We start from the raw sequence: 13,732 nt of genomic DNA, 5'->3' as shown, positions 1-13,732 counted from the left end.
TTGCCCTGCAGTATCTGGTGGTAACTGCCTCCGAATGTATTGATCTGTGCACTCTCCTTGTTTCCATGGTCCCTCCCCCCCCCCTCCCCCCATCTTGTCCTTCCTCCGCCAGCAAACTTGTTTGGGTAGCGGCAGACAGCTGACAGTTGACTGATGAAAACGTGTGGAATGCAACTCACTTGCTCTGTTGACACACTTCTTGTCTTTGGGCATCGCTTTTCTCTTTGTGTCTGGTCACAGAGATTTTTTTTTTTCCCAGCTATACGTACATCATGATACAAAGTTTGTGAGTCAACTGGATTTGAGAATTTATTTCAATTACCAGTGTGGCTTTTTAATCATTTGCAGGTGCTGCAGTTGATATATTGAACTCTCTTGGACACTTTGAAACATTTATTATACATGCAGAATTAATAATTACTTTTTATGTGATGTAATATTCAAATAATAATTAATTATATGGTATACCACTTTTTTATTTATTTATTTGTTCCTAGATAAAGAGTGAAATTCCTGAATTACATTTAATACAGGATTAGGAGAAAAAGTTATAAATGCAGGAATGTGTACAAAGAGGAAAATAAACAATGTACATACATATAAGCTGTGTTAGCAGTAACATAACATTTATGGTCTAAAGTGGGTGGATTTCCGTAAGGGGTTCTACTGCATCTGTTCAAACAATAATGTTTTGAAAAAAAAAAATTTTACTATTCCATTTCAATCACTGAAATACACATAAAAAAATGTTTCTGTATTTTCTATAAGTATAAAATTTCTGGTTGGGACATAATAAGTCAATTTTAGGCAGTGCTTTGACCTACATTAGTTTTCAGTGGTTGCTTTAGTGTAATTATTAAAAATTTTTATTCTGATGTGCTCTTGAAATATGAATACTATTTTAGATTTAAAAAAAAACATGAAACCAAACTAGCTACGAATATGTACTGGTGCTGTACTCAAATTGACATGATTTTTGATATTTCTGGTACATTGTATGCATAGATGTGAAACATGCTGAAAATTTGAAGTCAGTGAGTTAAAAAAAAACTGAGAAAATTTATTTATTCATTGTTTATGACTTGGAGACATTTGAAGCTGTGCTTTGTACATAAGCAGGGGTCTTTGTCACAAAAAAAGATATCTGATCATAGCATTTTTTTGAAAGTTATGAAAATTCAAAGAAAAGTATTTTTTGAATACCGCTTAGCAGGAATATATTTTACACATATTGACTTCAGATGCATAGTAAAACCCTCTTAAAATAAATCCCACCTAAAATTTTTTTTCTTATGCATAGTAAGTTTTCCCCGTTGAGAAGTATAAATTTTGAAGTACGTTGAGAAACTTCTCAAAAGAATTTTACTGCACTTTGAAACAAACATCAGCTGTTCAAAATTTTTGGCTGTGGTCTGTATCATGTTTGATTAAAACTGCTAAAAAAAAAAAAAAAACTAAAAAAAAACATTGTTGTGAGTGAGTGATGTCTGACTGTGAACCGTGCAGCAAAGTGAAGCTGACAGGTGACTAGCTAGAGTGGAGGCCACGCACAGTGGAGCCAACTCACCCAGCTAGCCGTTGTTGGCAGCAGTGAGGCTTCTCCCCAGAACTCTGGCGACCGGACGAGGAGTCCCCCAGTGCGTCCGGAGCGACTGCGGGCTGAGCAGAAGTGCCGGAACTCAGGCCCCGCGGGCGAGACGTGCGTGACTGCGATCAATAAGGGGGTTGTGGGAGGGGGTGGAAGCGGTCTACTCCTGGCACAGAGGCCTAGTTTCACCCCCGTGTCACGCGGGATTACCGTCTCGCGTGCGCCGTCACCTGTTGCTCCTCCGATGGCCGTGCCGATCCGTGCCGACCCGTGCCGGTGACCAGAAGTGCGGGCCTGTGTTAGATTCGAAAACTTTTGGAAACACGCAGTAGAAGTTCACAATGTGAAGGGAAAATTAAAAAAAAAAAATATTTTAAGAGAAAAGAAGTCGTCTTAATTATTTAGGCTGAAATGACAGTGGAACTCATTATAAAGCACCTCCATTTGTGGGTTTCAGGTGTAATTTACTCATTACAATTCACAAAATGATACATTACAATGAAAAATTTATTTAATACATAAGTGTTTCAGCTTTTAGTTTATCCTTATTTGATGTGAATAGACATAACTTGGTGAATTAGATTTTTTTATTATTCATTAAAAATTACTCCCATCTAGTGATAAAAATTTGACCTCCATTGAGGAATAATAAATATGCAGTTAGGGGAATTGTTTGAAATTGACAGGTATTGGCTTCAATAAAAATGTATACCTGTGAAATCATCAGGGTTCAAAAACTCAATCATTTTAAAAAATGACTTCAACTACAGTGATCTCATTGACAGTTGCCAACGGACAGCCTTACAAAATCCTCTAGTTTGTGATCTCTGCCTTATTTTTTTTTTTTTTTACTCCTAGAAATTAGTTAATGTTCCGTGTTTAAACTGGGGACAGATTGTTTAGTGATTATTGTGGTGGAAAGTACACACCATGTGGGTTATTTAAGGTTGTTTTCAGGTATGCTTAACCTCTCCCCCAATGATGATGTTGCAACTCCCCCCCCCCCCCTTCCGGCTAAAGAAAAAAAAAATTACCTTGGACTTTGAATTTGATAGTGGCCAACCAATTGATCCGGGGGTCCTAATTCAAAAAATTTTTGAAAATTAGTTTATCAATTTAAGGCAAATATAACAATAAAATATGAAGTGAAAAATTGTACTTAGAATGCAATTAATGTTACCTAATAATTTTTTTTTTTATGTTTATTTCTTTTTCTTTGCCCTTCCAAGTGTTTTAAATTCCCTCTGCCCTCTCCCCAAAGATTTTTTTCAATGGCTCAGTTCATGCCATGTATCCCCTGTGGGCTGCCCTGGTTGCTCTAGTTATTTTCTCCCTCGTCCATTTTTATAGTTAAATTCACAAAATTTAAATACTAGTGGATGCAGTGGGCTATAAAATATTTATTTTTTGGTTTGTGAGGGAAAAATATTGGAACTTTTGGTTATGTATATGTATGTATTTGTTTGGCCATTTGTCTTTACCTGTGCACACTTTTTCGATTATGTGAGTCAAATAGCTCCGATGCCATCACATCAACTTCAGATAATGCAGTTTTCCCTTACAAAAAATACAAATTTGTGTTTATAAAGCTTTTTTAGGTGTAAGGTTTTTGTAATTTGTATGCTATTTTATGTGTAGTTATTTGTGTATGTGGTTCGCTTAGCTATAATTTCTAAGATTCTCTTATTATTTTACAACTAGTGACCCGCCCAAACTTCGCACGTATGCGAACTACTAATGTGCCATAATTTAGATTTAATTAGTAATTACTTATAAGTATCAAGTTCTCGTAAGTGTCCGGTATTGTTAAAAATTATACACCTTCTAACACGTACTGCCCATAACTAAAGAATTTCTTTGTAAAGAATGTTGAAAATGTTTTTCTCATGAGACAAAATAAACAGATTTTGTTTAGAAGTTACACACAAAATTGCTATATACAGCTGTCTATGTTAAAAGGACACAATGCTCCACTCTATTCCTTTTTAAGACCTACAATTCTGTAATACATTCATTTGTTTTAGTAGTCATGTATGTCAGCATAAGCCATGTAAGCACCCTAAAAGCGTCTTTTTACGACGTGATGATTACAAAACATCAATATTTCTCTATTATCTTTAATACGTGGATAGCGACTTTGTTTTATATTATTTAGAGATGGTAAGAACTTTGTGAGTGCATCATTAGAAGTTAAATGTATTTTTTGATATATTTATTCACTGTTCCAAGTCTTAACATGTTACTTTTAACCTTTTTCTGTTGATTGACTTTTTGAGTATCAGATATCACACGTTTGGTTATATCTCAGTTGCTCCTGATTTACAGTTACATCTTAGGAGCAGAATCTTTAACTTATTTTAATAGGAAAACAGTTTAGGCTAACAATTGAAAACTAAATTCACATCAACTGGAGCCTCAAAAATTTATAAAGTATTATAACATAACTTAAGTGAAAGAAGAGCTGAACTGAATTTGGAACAAGAGTCTGATTAATATTGCTTATAAATTTCATTTCTGTTCTAAGCAATTTTTTATGGTCTTAAATATGGTTTTTGTATATGTCAAAGTGTAATAATTAAATATCATATTTTATATTTTTTCTGGCAAGTGAAAAATTTCATTCGGTATATCATGAGAGCAACAAAACTGATTTATGTAATAATCTGTGCTCAGACTTAATTGTGAATGATTCTTTACAGGTAGCAGTCTTGGACATTGACATATGTGGTCCTTCTATACCAAGAGTTATGGGCGTCCTTGGTGAACAGGTACGCAAACTTAAGAATTAGTCATTTACTTTATTTCGTAAGTTTTTGGTATAACTTATTGGTGTACGAATGAAGATGTCTTTTTTTGTTTTGTTTTGTAGCAGACACACATAATACCAGTTTAGCACAATGCTTAATTTGCAGTAGTTTGGTGCATGTTAATTTTCACAGGAATTAAATGTTAGTAAATCACACAGTAATTTTAAAGATCAGACCCAGTTTGGCTCAGTACTTATTACTAGCCCCCCACTGCTGAGATAGCTACTTGAGAATTTTTCAGATATAAATCCTGGTGAGGTAGGGTTGCAGACAATAAGGGTGCTTCAGAGCAGTGATTACCAACCTTGATATCCTAATATGGCACATCAATAAAATTTTTAAGGCCTACTAAATAAAGTAAATATATAAAAAAACACAGATGATAAAATAGTTTAATGAAGAAACATGATTTATTAAAATACTAATTTGCTTGGTATCAAAAACAACTGGTTGCCCAGTGTTTGAAAGAAACAAGAAAATATTACGTTTTTTTTGCAGCTTAATTATGTTTTAATGTCTGGTCGTGTCCTGTAGGTTGGGAAACACCACTGTATGGTTTTTTTTCCAGAGTGTTTCAGTTTTTTTTTATTAATTAATGTGATAAGTATTGATGCTTATTCCACAGTTTGTATAAAGTACTGTTTTGGCAACAGTAAATAATAATATCAGTCAGTATAATAGGTAGTTTCTAAACATTACAATTGTAATGTTTAGGTCCTTTATGCAAGGCTGAAATGGTTGTGTTGCTACTTAGTGTATGTCATGTTATTTACATTTTTTTTTTAACATTATTGCTTATTGATAGGTAGTGAAGTTTAACAATTTCTTGTGCTTTTGGTATTTTTTAGGTTCATCAAAGTGGATCTGGATGGTCACCGGTGGTAAGTTATATCTTGCACTTTTCAGTGCAACCCTCGAAGGACAGTCAAACTTAAACTGTACATAGTATATTCTATCTAATCAAGGAAGAAATTTGTTAGCATAACAACAAACTGAGGATAATTTTATTTGTTATAATGTTAATTTTAATCTAAGGTACTGCAATATTTGAATTAAAATTTGTTGTTAACGTTTAGTCAGCATTATTAAAATTTCCTTCACTTTTTATTTCTTCCATTATTATGGTGAACATAGTTTGTTATGGCAGTGACTGGCAGCCTTATTAGTTTATTATTCAAAAGGTAATCAGCAAGAAGAAAATTCTCAAGGTACTTAAAAATGTTGACTTATTAGCAAGGAAAACTTATTAAAAGGGTAAATTTGTATGTATTAAAAGGTAGGGACCTGAAAAAATCGCTATCGTGATTAACTCGAAAAATAACTCATATTGTGATGTTTGGCAGTTAAAACGTGAATTCATAATTTTTTCTGTCTATTTCATGAATTTCTACACAAATGAATGAATGTTACGTTTTCATGTTTTTTCTATCAAACATATCATGAAAACGGTGCATTGTAGAGGAAAATATGCATAGAATAAATTTGCTTGAAATTTATTTTGGAACAAAAAAAAAAGTTTTACGCTAAATTTTTTGTATCTCTAACCGTATTAATTTTATTGACAAATTTCCACACAACCCACTGTGCTGGTGTTTTGTACCTCTTCGCCCCAACACCAAGAACCATCGCCGTATCGTCACATGCCAGGCCGAGGGCTGGAACAGCTTGGTTTCAAAACTACGCACTTTGCACGTAAATTGCATTACTTAATGCCTTTTTGACTCTCCCCCCCCCCCCCCCCCCCCCCCCCCTTACTGCCTTTGAAATGTTGTCGTCTTGGGTGTGACGAATGACACAGGGTAACACTTTGGAATTTCAGAATTTCCTTGAAAAGCGAAAAATGCATAGAGCAAGGGGGGGACGGGTAGTGTGTTAATGGAGCTGTCACAGGATCATTCTTTCCTCTCCTCTCTTTTCTTACTGCTCTGAAGGCGGCCACTCTCTTCTATCCCCCACATTTTTTACCACTGTTTATATGTTTGCTTCCCGAGCGACATCTTTTATGCTACAGTGACCAAACTATTTTTTTTTTAACTGCCTTCTTGCGGTTTTAATACAGGCTGTGTAAATAACATTTCATCTGATACCGTTACACAAATGTGCAAATATTGCAACTACAAAGTTACGTTTGAAAGAAAAAAATTCCATTGCATATTCAGTGTGCGAGCTGAGCATACCGCAGTTGCTTGCCTTCGGAAGCCTGATTTTTTAATTTACTTCCAAATGGCATAAGTAATGCAGTTTACGGGCAGAGTGTGTAGTTTTTCAACTAAGTGAAGGTTCAGCAGGTGGTAATTAACAGCGGTCTAAAGTGGCTTAAGTGACACATTTAAGAGGCAGAACCTGCAGTTTTTCAGCTAAAGCCATTCCCAATGGTAAGATACAAGTGTGCTATTGTAATGTGACCCCCACTTTTAGTCTCCACCGTTTTGGCAAAAATCATAGCATTATATTCAGGTAAATATGTTGTTTCATTGAAGGTTCTGCTGCTTATACACTGCACTATCTTTGTATTTGGTAGGCAAGTGTAATGCATTAGGGTGTCTTTGCTGAGCTTGTGTGTTCTCCTTTTAGTACGTGGAAGACAATCTGTCGGTGATGTCAGTTGGTTTTCTTCTCGGGAGTCCTGACGATGCCATAATTTGGAGGGGCCCGAAGAAAAATGGTGATTTTTGAATGTTGATTTATTAATGTCACAAATTAAATTTTAAAATAATCTTAAACTAAGCCCATAATTTTTTTTAAATTTAAATCATTATTTTGGACATACGGCATTGCTAGCTCGCACTGTATGACATAGATAAAACCAGAAGAACGGACAAAGTAAGATGACTACACAAAATCACAAAACAAGCAGAAAAAACGAGACAGTCTCGTTCGTCATTGTCGGCCCACTGTGTTTGTGCTGTGATGTTGTTCAGAATGATTCCTGTACAGAATTCTCTATGCTGTCTCTACATTTACCACGTGACAGGCTGATATTGGCTTGTTTTCTGTGTGTGTGTATTCGTCTTTATTTTTCCATTCTTCTGGTTTTCTCTGTGACACACAGTGCAAGCAATTGATGGCGTATATCAAAATTAATGATTAAAATCAATCTTCCCATTGCAAGAATCATTCAAAGAATGTATAAATTTTTAAAATAAATGTAGTTTATATGTTTATAACTGTGTTCAGCTATGTAGATAATCATTAGGACTGTGAACAGGATTATAATTTTTGTAGTGTGACAGGGATCTTTTTTTTTGGGAACTCCCATTTTATCGCCCATCTTCGTTTCACCGATCTGTCCCACAGAGTTATCATGCGAGAGGGTGTACAGAAACAAATTATTTTTGGTTCCACCATCGATGTCTCATTTGTGATAAAAACTGTCAAAACATGTAACCGAATCTGCATGTGACCCATTTCATTAGGTTATATTTTTGTATTTATTCTGTCTTTAAGTTTTTTTTTTAAATTCTAAACTATGAACTGCATCCGATTAAAAAATGTATATTGTAAACAAATAAATAGTATGTTTTGAAAAAAATCATTGTTATTTGCATCATAATTATTCTGGTGAATCAAGAGACAATGCTGTTGGCATGCATTTTAGATGAATTTAGATCTACCTTTTCTTTAATCAACAGTTGGTCTCTTGGTTTTGTTTTTCATGATTCTTGAAACCTTTCCAAGTAAATGCTAGGATGCTTCCTTACCACGGGTCATTGCCGATTCCTTTCCATATTTTTTTTTGTATTGTGATGTATGCATATGTATATAATGATCTTGTTAACAAGATGTATAACTAAAGGAAAAAAGAGGAAGGCAAAGTTTGGGTCTGTGCCATAGATTTTTCGTGAAAAATTCACTCAGCACTGGACTTTTTAAGGTTTTTGGATTCCTTATGATGTGAGCTTTCTTCTGACTTGCGTTTTCTATTATTCCAAGCATATTTACGAGTCACATGAGACATCTTTAATTATTGTATAATTTTAATTTTAATACTGATTTTCACTTATATTCTGGTGAATATTTTTATCGTCTCACTTTGGGTCCTAGAAGTGCCCCGCAAGTTCTTAACAATGACACCCGAATCAATGAGCTAAATGTGTTTCCATGCTACACCAATTTATAAATTTACAAATTTACACAAAGCTAATTTGTTAAAATCATTGGATGTGCCTACACTGGTATGATGATGTCACAGGCAAAACAAACACTGTGCGACAAACATGTACAGACATGATCTATCTGTCCTGGGCTCAACCATTGCATGCACATTATTAGTTTCGAAGTTATTAGTGATTCAAATCTGATGGTATTTTGTCACACAACAAAGTCTGACTGACTATCACTGTAATGAGCGAATGTACGTTTTCACGTCCATACCCTTAGAGTTACATCATCTTACTGTCTCGTGGGAGAAAATAAAAAAATGCAGAATTTAATTTTCGAGTTTGAGCAAGTGAAGCAAGGAAAGAATTGTGTTATGCAAGTATATAATAAGTTTTTTGATTGGCAGGAAAATGTTTGGTTCTGAGTGATTAGATCCTCTGTGTTTGAACATGAAATTTAGGTATTCACTAGTAGGTGATAGAGTTTTGTGATTTTTTTTTTAAATTGAGTTAACTCACTTAATGATTCAAGATATAAGCAATTAATTTTCCTTTTCATTAAGTTTTATTGGTAGGAACTATATTTTGTGGTGAATTGCAATAAAACAAAATAAGACTGAAATGCAAGTTTAAACTCTACATAGCACTTAAACACAAGTTATTTGTGAAATTAAGCAAATGTTTAGACAAGTCTGAACTCAAGTAACAAAAATGGAATGTTATAAATTTAGTGAATGTTATTTTTAGAATTTACTTTTTCACCAAAATGCATGTACCAAGTGGATCGGACATAATTTTTGCTCTTATGTGATTGTGTACTATCTCTTTTGTTTTACATTCTCATGTTGGAACATTTTCAGACACACTTGTATATTTTGAATGATTTTTTTTTTGTTTTGAGAAAATTGGTTCTAGACATACTATTATATTAATTTTATTGCAAAAATGCTGTGCAAGTCTATCAGAACTACATTACCTTTGTATTTTTTTTTTTTAAAATAAGTCTTAAGAAACATTTTACTGTAATATTTTTTGATAACACACCATCTGTAAACAGAACATATAAAATTATAAACAAATACACTATAACATGTTTTAACATTTTAATTTATTAAAAATTAATATAAAACCAATATCTTGTCTCTATAGGAGAGGTAGCCATTGTCAGAGTGGAAGACATGCGTCACTTTTTGCCAGTCAGAAGAATGGGTGAGGTTTGTTGGTTGGAGATGAAGGGAGGGGAGGAAGGGTACTAGAGGAGTGGTGGAATAAAGACATAGGTGTAGACACAAATACTCTGAGAAATACCTCCTCCTGATCATCAGTGACGAATGTCCAGCACCATCTCAACCTTGGCTCAACGGGACACTCGAGTGGACCATGGACCCGAGAGACGGGAGGTTAGCAGCAACCATCTGAGCTATTTGAAATCTAATCTATTAATGCACTAAAAAAAAAGTCCATTTTAAGAAAATGTTTTGCAGGAGAAAAATTTACACTAAATAAATAAATGTTTAGAGAAAATTTGAATTTTCTTAAGAAGTAGTATTAATTTTAATTTTTCAAACAAACCCAGTTGTAACATCACCTAGAAGTTACTACGTTTTATTGCATTTACTGGAAATTTTGTTGATTTTTTTAAAACAAATTTTTAAAATGTTAAAAATTATCCTATTTTCGGTTTGTTTCCAAGAGAAAGTGGCAGTCCAGCGCAGACAGGAGCTGAGTTTGGACACGTTTGGGCAGGAATGATCCGGCAGTTCCTGAGCGACGTGGACTGGGGCGACCTGGACTACCTGCTCGTGGACACGCCCCCCGGCACATCCGACGAACACCTGTCGGCGGCCCAGTACCTGCAGGGGGCGGGGCTGACGGGCGCGGTCGTCGTCACCACGCCCCAGGAGGTGGCGCTCCTGGACGTCCGCAAAGAGATCGACTTCTGCCGCAAGGTCGGCGTCCGCGTCCTGGGCGTGGTCGAGAACATGAGCTCCTTCGTCTGCCCCAAGTGCAAGGTAACGCACGCTTCTTTTGACTTGCGCTCAACATCTCTTGTCGGCCGAGAGGCCGTCGGAGCGGCAAGTTCGGCCCTTCCGATCAGAACTTAACGTGGAAGGGGCTACCGGCCCGGCAGATCATCGGGACTGTCAGGTGGAACTGATGCGTATGGGAGATGACTGATCTGCCGGCCAGGTCTTCAGTTAGTTCACGTACGCCTAATGTAAAACATCACGTTCTACATGCTGTTTTTTATACTCCTGTGGCAAAATGGCCGAAAGATTTTTTTAGCAGAGTAAGTTATCCATTGGGGCTTGATTGTTTCTCTCGTACAAGCATATTTTTTTATGATTTGAGAGGAGACTTAACTATGTGTTAATAATTATGCCAGTATTTAGCGTATGCTTACATTTCATCAACTGATGACATTTTTCTCCTCAGAATCTTTCTACTTGTGTACACTCGGACCATATCGGGAGATGGCCAGCTACCGCAATGTTGGAGGGTGGATTGTCGTTATCTCTTTCAGAAATTTTGCCAAGTAGGAAAGTTAAAAAAAAAAATAGTCATGGAAATTAGTAATTTTCATTGTGGAAAGTTAGGGAATTGTCAGGGGGATTGATTATATTAGCGATTTGTTTGGACAGCCCGAAGGAAAAAAAAAATTCATGGGTGTGTGGCCGCCACGTGCTTTGGAAGTGAAATTTTAGACTAGTTTTAGTTCTATGTAAGCTCACTAACAGTGCTGTGGTCAATGCTGCTGCTGCTTCCATCTGTATTTTCGGCAAGTTACTTGATAGCTAAAATATGTTACATATTTGTGATTATGTGTTTTAAAATTAATAGAAGTTTGAAATTTTATTTAATCTCTGGTAGTGTTAAGAGGCTTCAGAATAGTGTGGGTGATGTGGGATTGATGTCTTCACTGCCACAAGGCCTAGCCACACTCTGTTGCTTGGTGTCATCATAGAAGCGCAAATGGAACAAACATGGCACTTTCAAATAAATTATTCCATTTAAAGATCCTCTTCATGTTCAGGGATCAGTATGGACATCCATTAGTGTCTTGTACACTTTTTTTTATTGAATGCTAATTTTTTTTTTACAGAGAATACATTTCAAAGGTTGAGATATGTCTGATTTTACAAATCATGAAATTGTCTTTCAAGTTAATTTGCTACTTGCAATATACTTAGTGGCAGTGTTTACATAGTTAGTTAAAGTTCTCTGAACATGTTAACTTATGAAATAAAATAATATTTCCATGATAGAAAGTGTAGTTGTTTACTTATGAGGTTCGTAAACATTACTTGCGTGAGAACATCATAAGCCGGTTTTCTTGTAGTTTTGCCCAAGGTACGTAAGTAATGATGTGTACCTGCGTGCCGTTTCTTCCAGACGCAGTCTGCCATCTTCCCGGCTAATACGGGCGGAGCGCGGAAGATGTGCGAGGATCTCGGGGTGCCGTTCCTGGGGCAGTGCCCCCTCGACCCTCGCCTGGCTCGAAGTTGCGACGAGGGGAAGAGCATGGTGGCAGATCACCCCGACTCCCCGGTCGCTGCTGCGCTGAAGAACATCCTCCAAGGTTTGTGCTCACGTGCGTCTTGGAGCAGTCTTGTTGCGGTGATGTGATGATTAATCGTTAGATGTTACAGCGATGTTGATAGCAATATATGGGATCAATGTCCCATTTTTATTTGGGATAAAAAATTGAATTTTGAACTATTTTGAATTTTGTTATTTATAAATTTGTAATTAAAATTTAATATTTTATATTGGAGTGAAATAAACAAAGAATTATTAAAGTCTAGCCTAGAACAAAAACTGGTAAATTGGTTCCAAATATGTTATTTACTACTGATGTGTGAAAGAAGAAAAATTGTAATTACAGTGGAACCTGATAAACACAAGTATGAGGGACAAATATAGAAATGAGAGTTTTGTAATGCATTGCAGAAACGACGTCTTTCTTGATTTTTTTCCTAACGTCAAGACAACTAGTAATTAATGTGTGAAAAATTCTCCCATTACGAAATCTTTTCAAGCAGTGAACTCACGTAACATCACTTTTCGTAGCCCTAAACCAAAAATTATCAACACACAAGAAAGTAAACAAGCGTGTAGGTAAAACGGTGAACTAGGTAGTTGTTCTAGTTGTTAACAATCATAGAAAATTTACTAGGTTTTTGAGAGAGCTCTTCTAGAGCGGTTTTTGTAAGTGCAAGTGGTGTGAACCAATGTTTCCCAACCTGGTCTTTTGTAGACATAATTTCTGAGAAGTCATGTTCCTGTGGTATGTGCCAGTGGCTTAGTTAACTTCTGGCATGACTTAGTTTATGAGCTCCAAGTCATACTTAATTGTACCAGAGACCACTTTCATATTGGATGCCCTATCACAAACCTCTGTGCATAACCGCCGAGCATAAAGTGTTATGTGTACCTTTAACTTTTTGTTTCAGGTTTGGTGGATGCTTGTGAGAATAAACCAGTCCAGTCAAATGGCTGCTAGCAGCATACTATGTAGTTACTGTGGCTTTGAAAGAACTCGCATTATCAGGAGCGATTGTGAAATGGAAATATGCTACACAATAGCCTACTCGCTACACCAATCTTCACATTATATTTTGTGATCATGTAATTAGTCATGGACTGATGGCCATTGTGATTAAGGTGAATTATAAAATTGGAAGCTATTTTTATACTTTTTCTCTTGATATTCTTTGTAGTTTCTTTTAAATATTAGCATGTTTCATTATTTAGAAAAAAATCATTGGTTTTGTAATGTAGTGTACAGTACTACATGCATGTACATACTAGTATACTTATAATACATTCATAATATTAACTATTTTCTGTGTTAATTAAAAACGAAGGATTCCAAAATAATTTTTTTCTAGACTTTTTTTAAAAACAATAATAGTCTTTGTAGAATGATACTGTTTGCTGCTTAAGTTGTTTTAAGTCTTCCTAGATCAAATACATAGCGTATCTACAGAACTGATGTATCCTTGTTTAACCATTTTGTTACAGAATTAATTGTTTTGAAAATGTGTATTTTCAAAGATACATTAAAAAAATGTATAAATATGTTCCTAAAAATTTTTTTTTTGTTAAGACAACTAGTTCTGGTATTTGTAAATAAGGTATGAAAAATTCCCCCCTTAAAAAAGCCTTTTCAAACTATGAAAAAACTTAAGATCACTTTTCTTAGCCCTAACAAAGAATTATCAACACACAAGAAA

General features: G+C 35.3%; 2 protein-coding genes across 2 annotated transcripts in view; one reads left to right on the top strand and one right to left on the bottom strand.

Moving 5' to 3' along the window:
* Window positions 1-1,665, bottom strand: part of LOC134534038 (tektin-3-like) — a 27,410-nt gene extending 25,745 nt beyond the window's left edge. Inside the window, exon 1 of the mRNA XM_063371995.1 lies at window positions 1,568-1,665. The gene's annotated coding sequence lies outside the window, so the exon portion shown is untranslated. The remainder of the gene's footprint in view (window positions 1-1,567) is intronic.
* Window positions 1-13,732, top strand: part of LOC134534039 (cytosolic Fe-S cluster assembly factor nubp1) — a 25,116-nt gene extending 11,384 nt beyond the window's left edge. Inside the window, exons 4-9 of the mRNA XM_063371996.1 lie at window positions 4,288-4,356; window positions 5,244-5,276; window positions 6,970-7,060; window positions 10,242-10,507; window positions 11,889-12,075; window positions 12,950-13,732. Of these exons, the coding sequence (XP_063228066.1) occupies window positions 4,288-4,356; window positions 5,244-5,276; window positions 6,970-7,060; window positions 10,242-10,507; window positions 11,889-12,075; window positions 12,950-12,999 (696 nt within the window). The 3' untranslated portion in view covers window positions 13,000-13,732. The remainder of the gene's footprint in view (window positions 1-4,287; window positions 4,357-5,243; window positions 5,277-6,969; window positions 7,061-10,241; window positions 10,508-11,888; window positions 12,076-12,949) is intronic.

This window comes from Bacillus rossius, chromosome 7 (assembly GCF_032445375.1).
Source record: "Bacillus rossius redtenbacheri isolate Brsri chromosome 7, Brsri_v3, whole genome shotgun sequence".
NCBI classification, from domain to species: domain Eukaryota; kingdom Metazoa; phylum Arthropoda; class Insecta; order Phasmatodea; family Bacillidae; genus Bacillus; species Bacillus rossius.
This window is presented reverse-complemented; position numbering and strand designations above follow the sequence as displayed.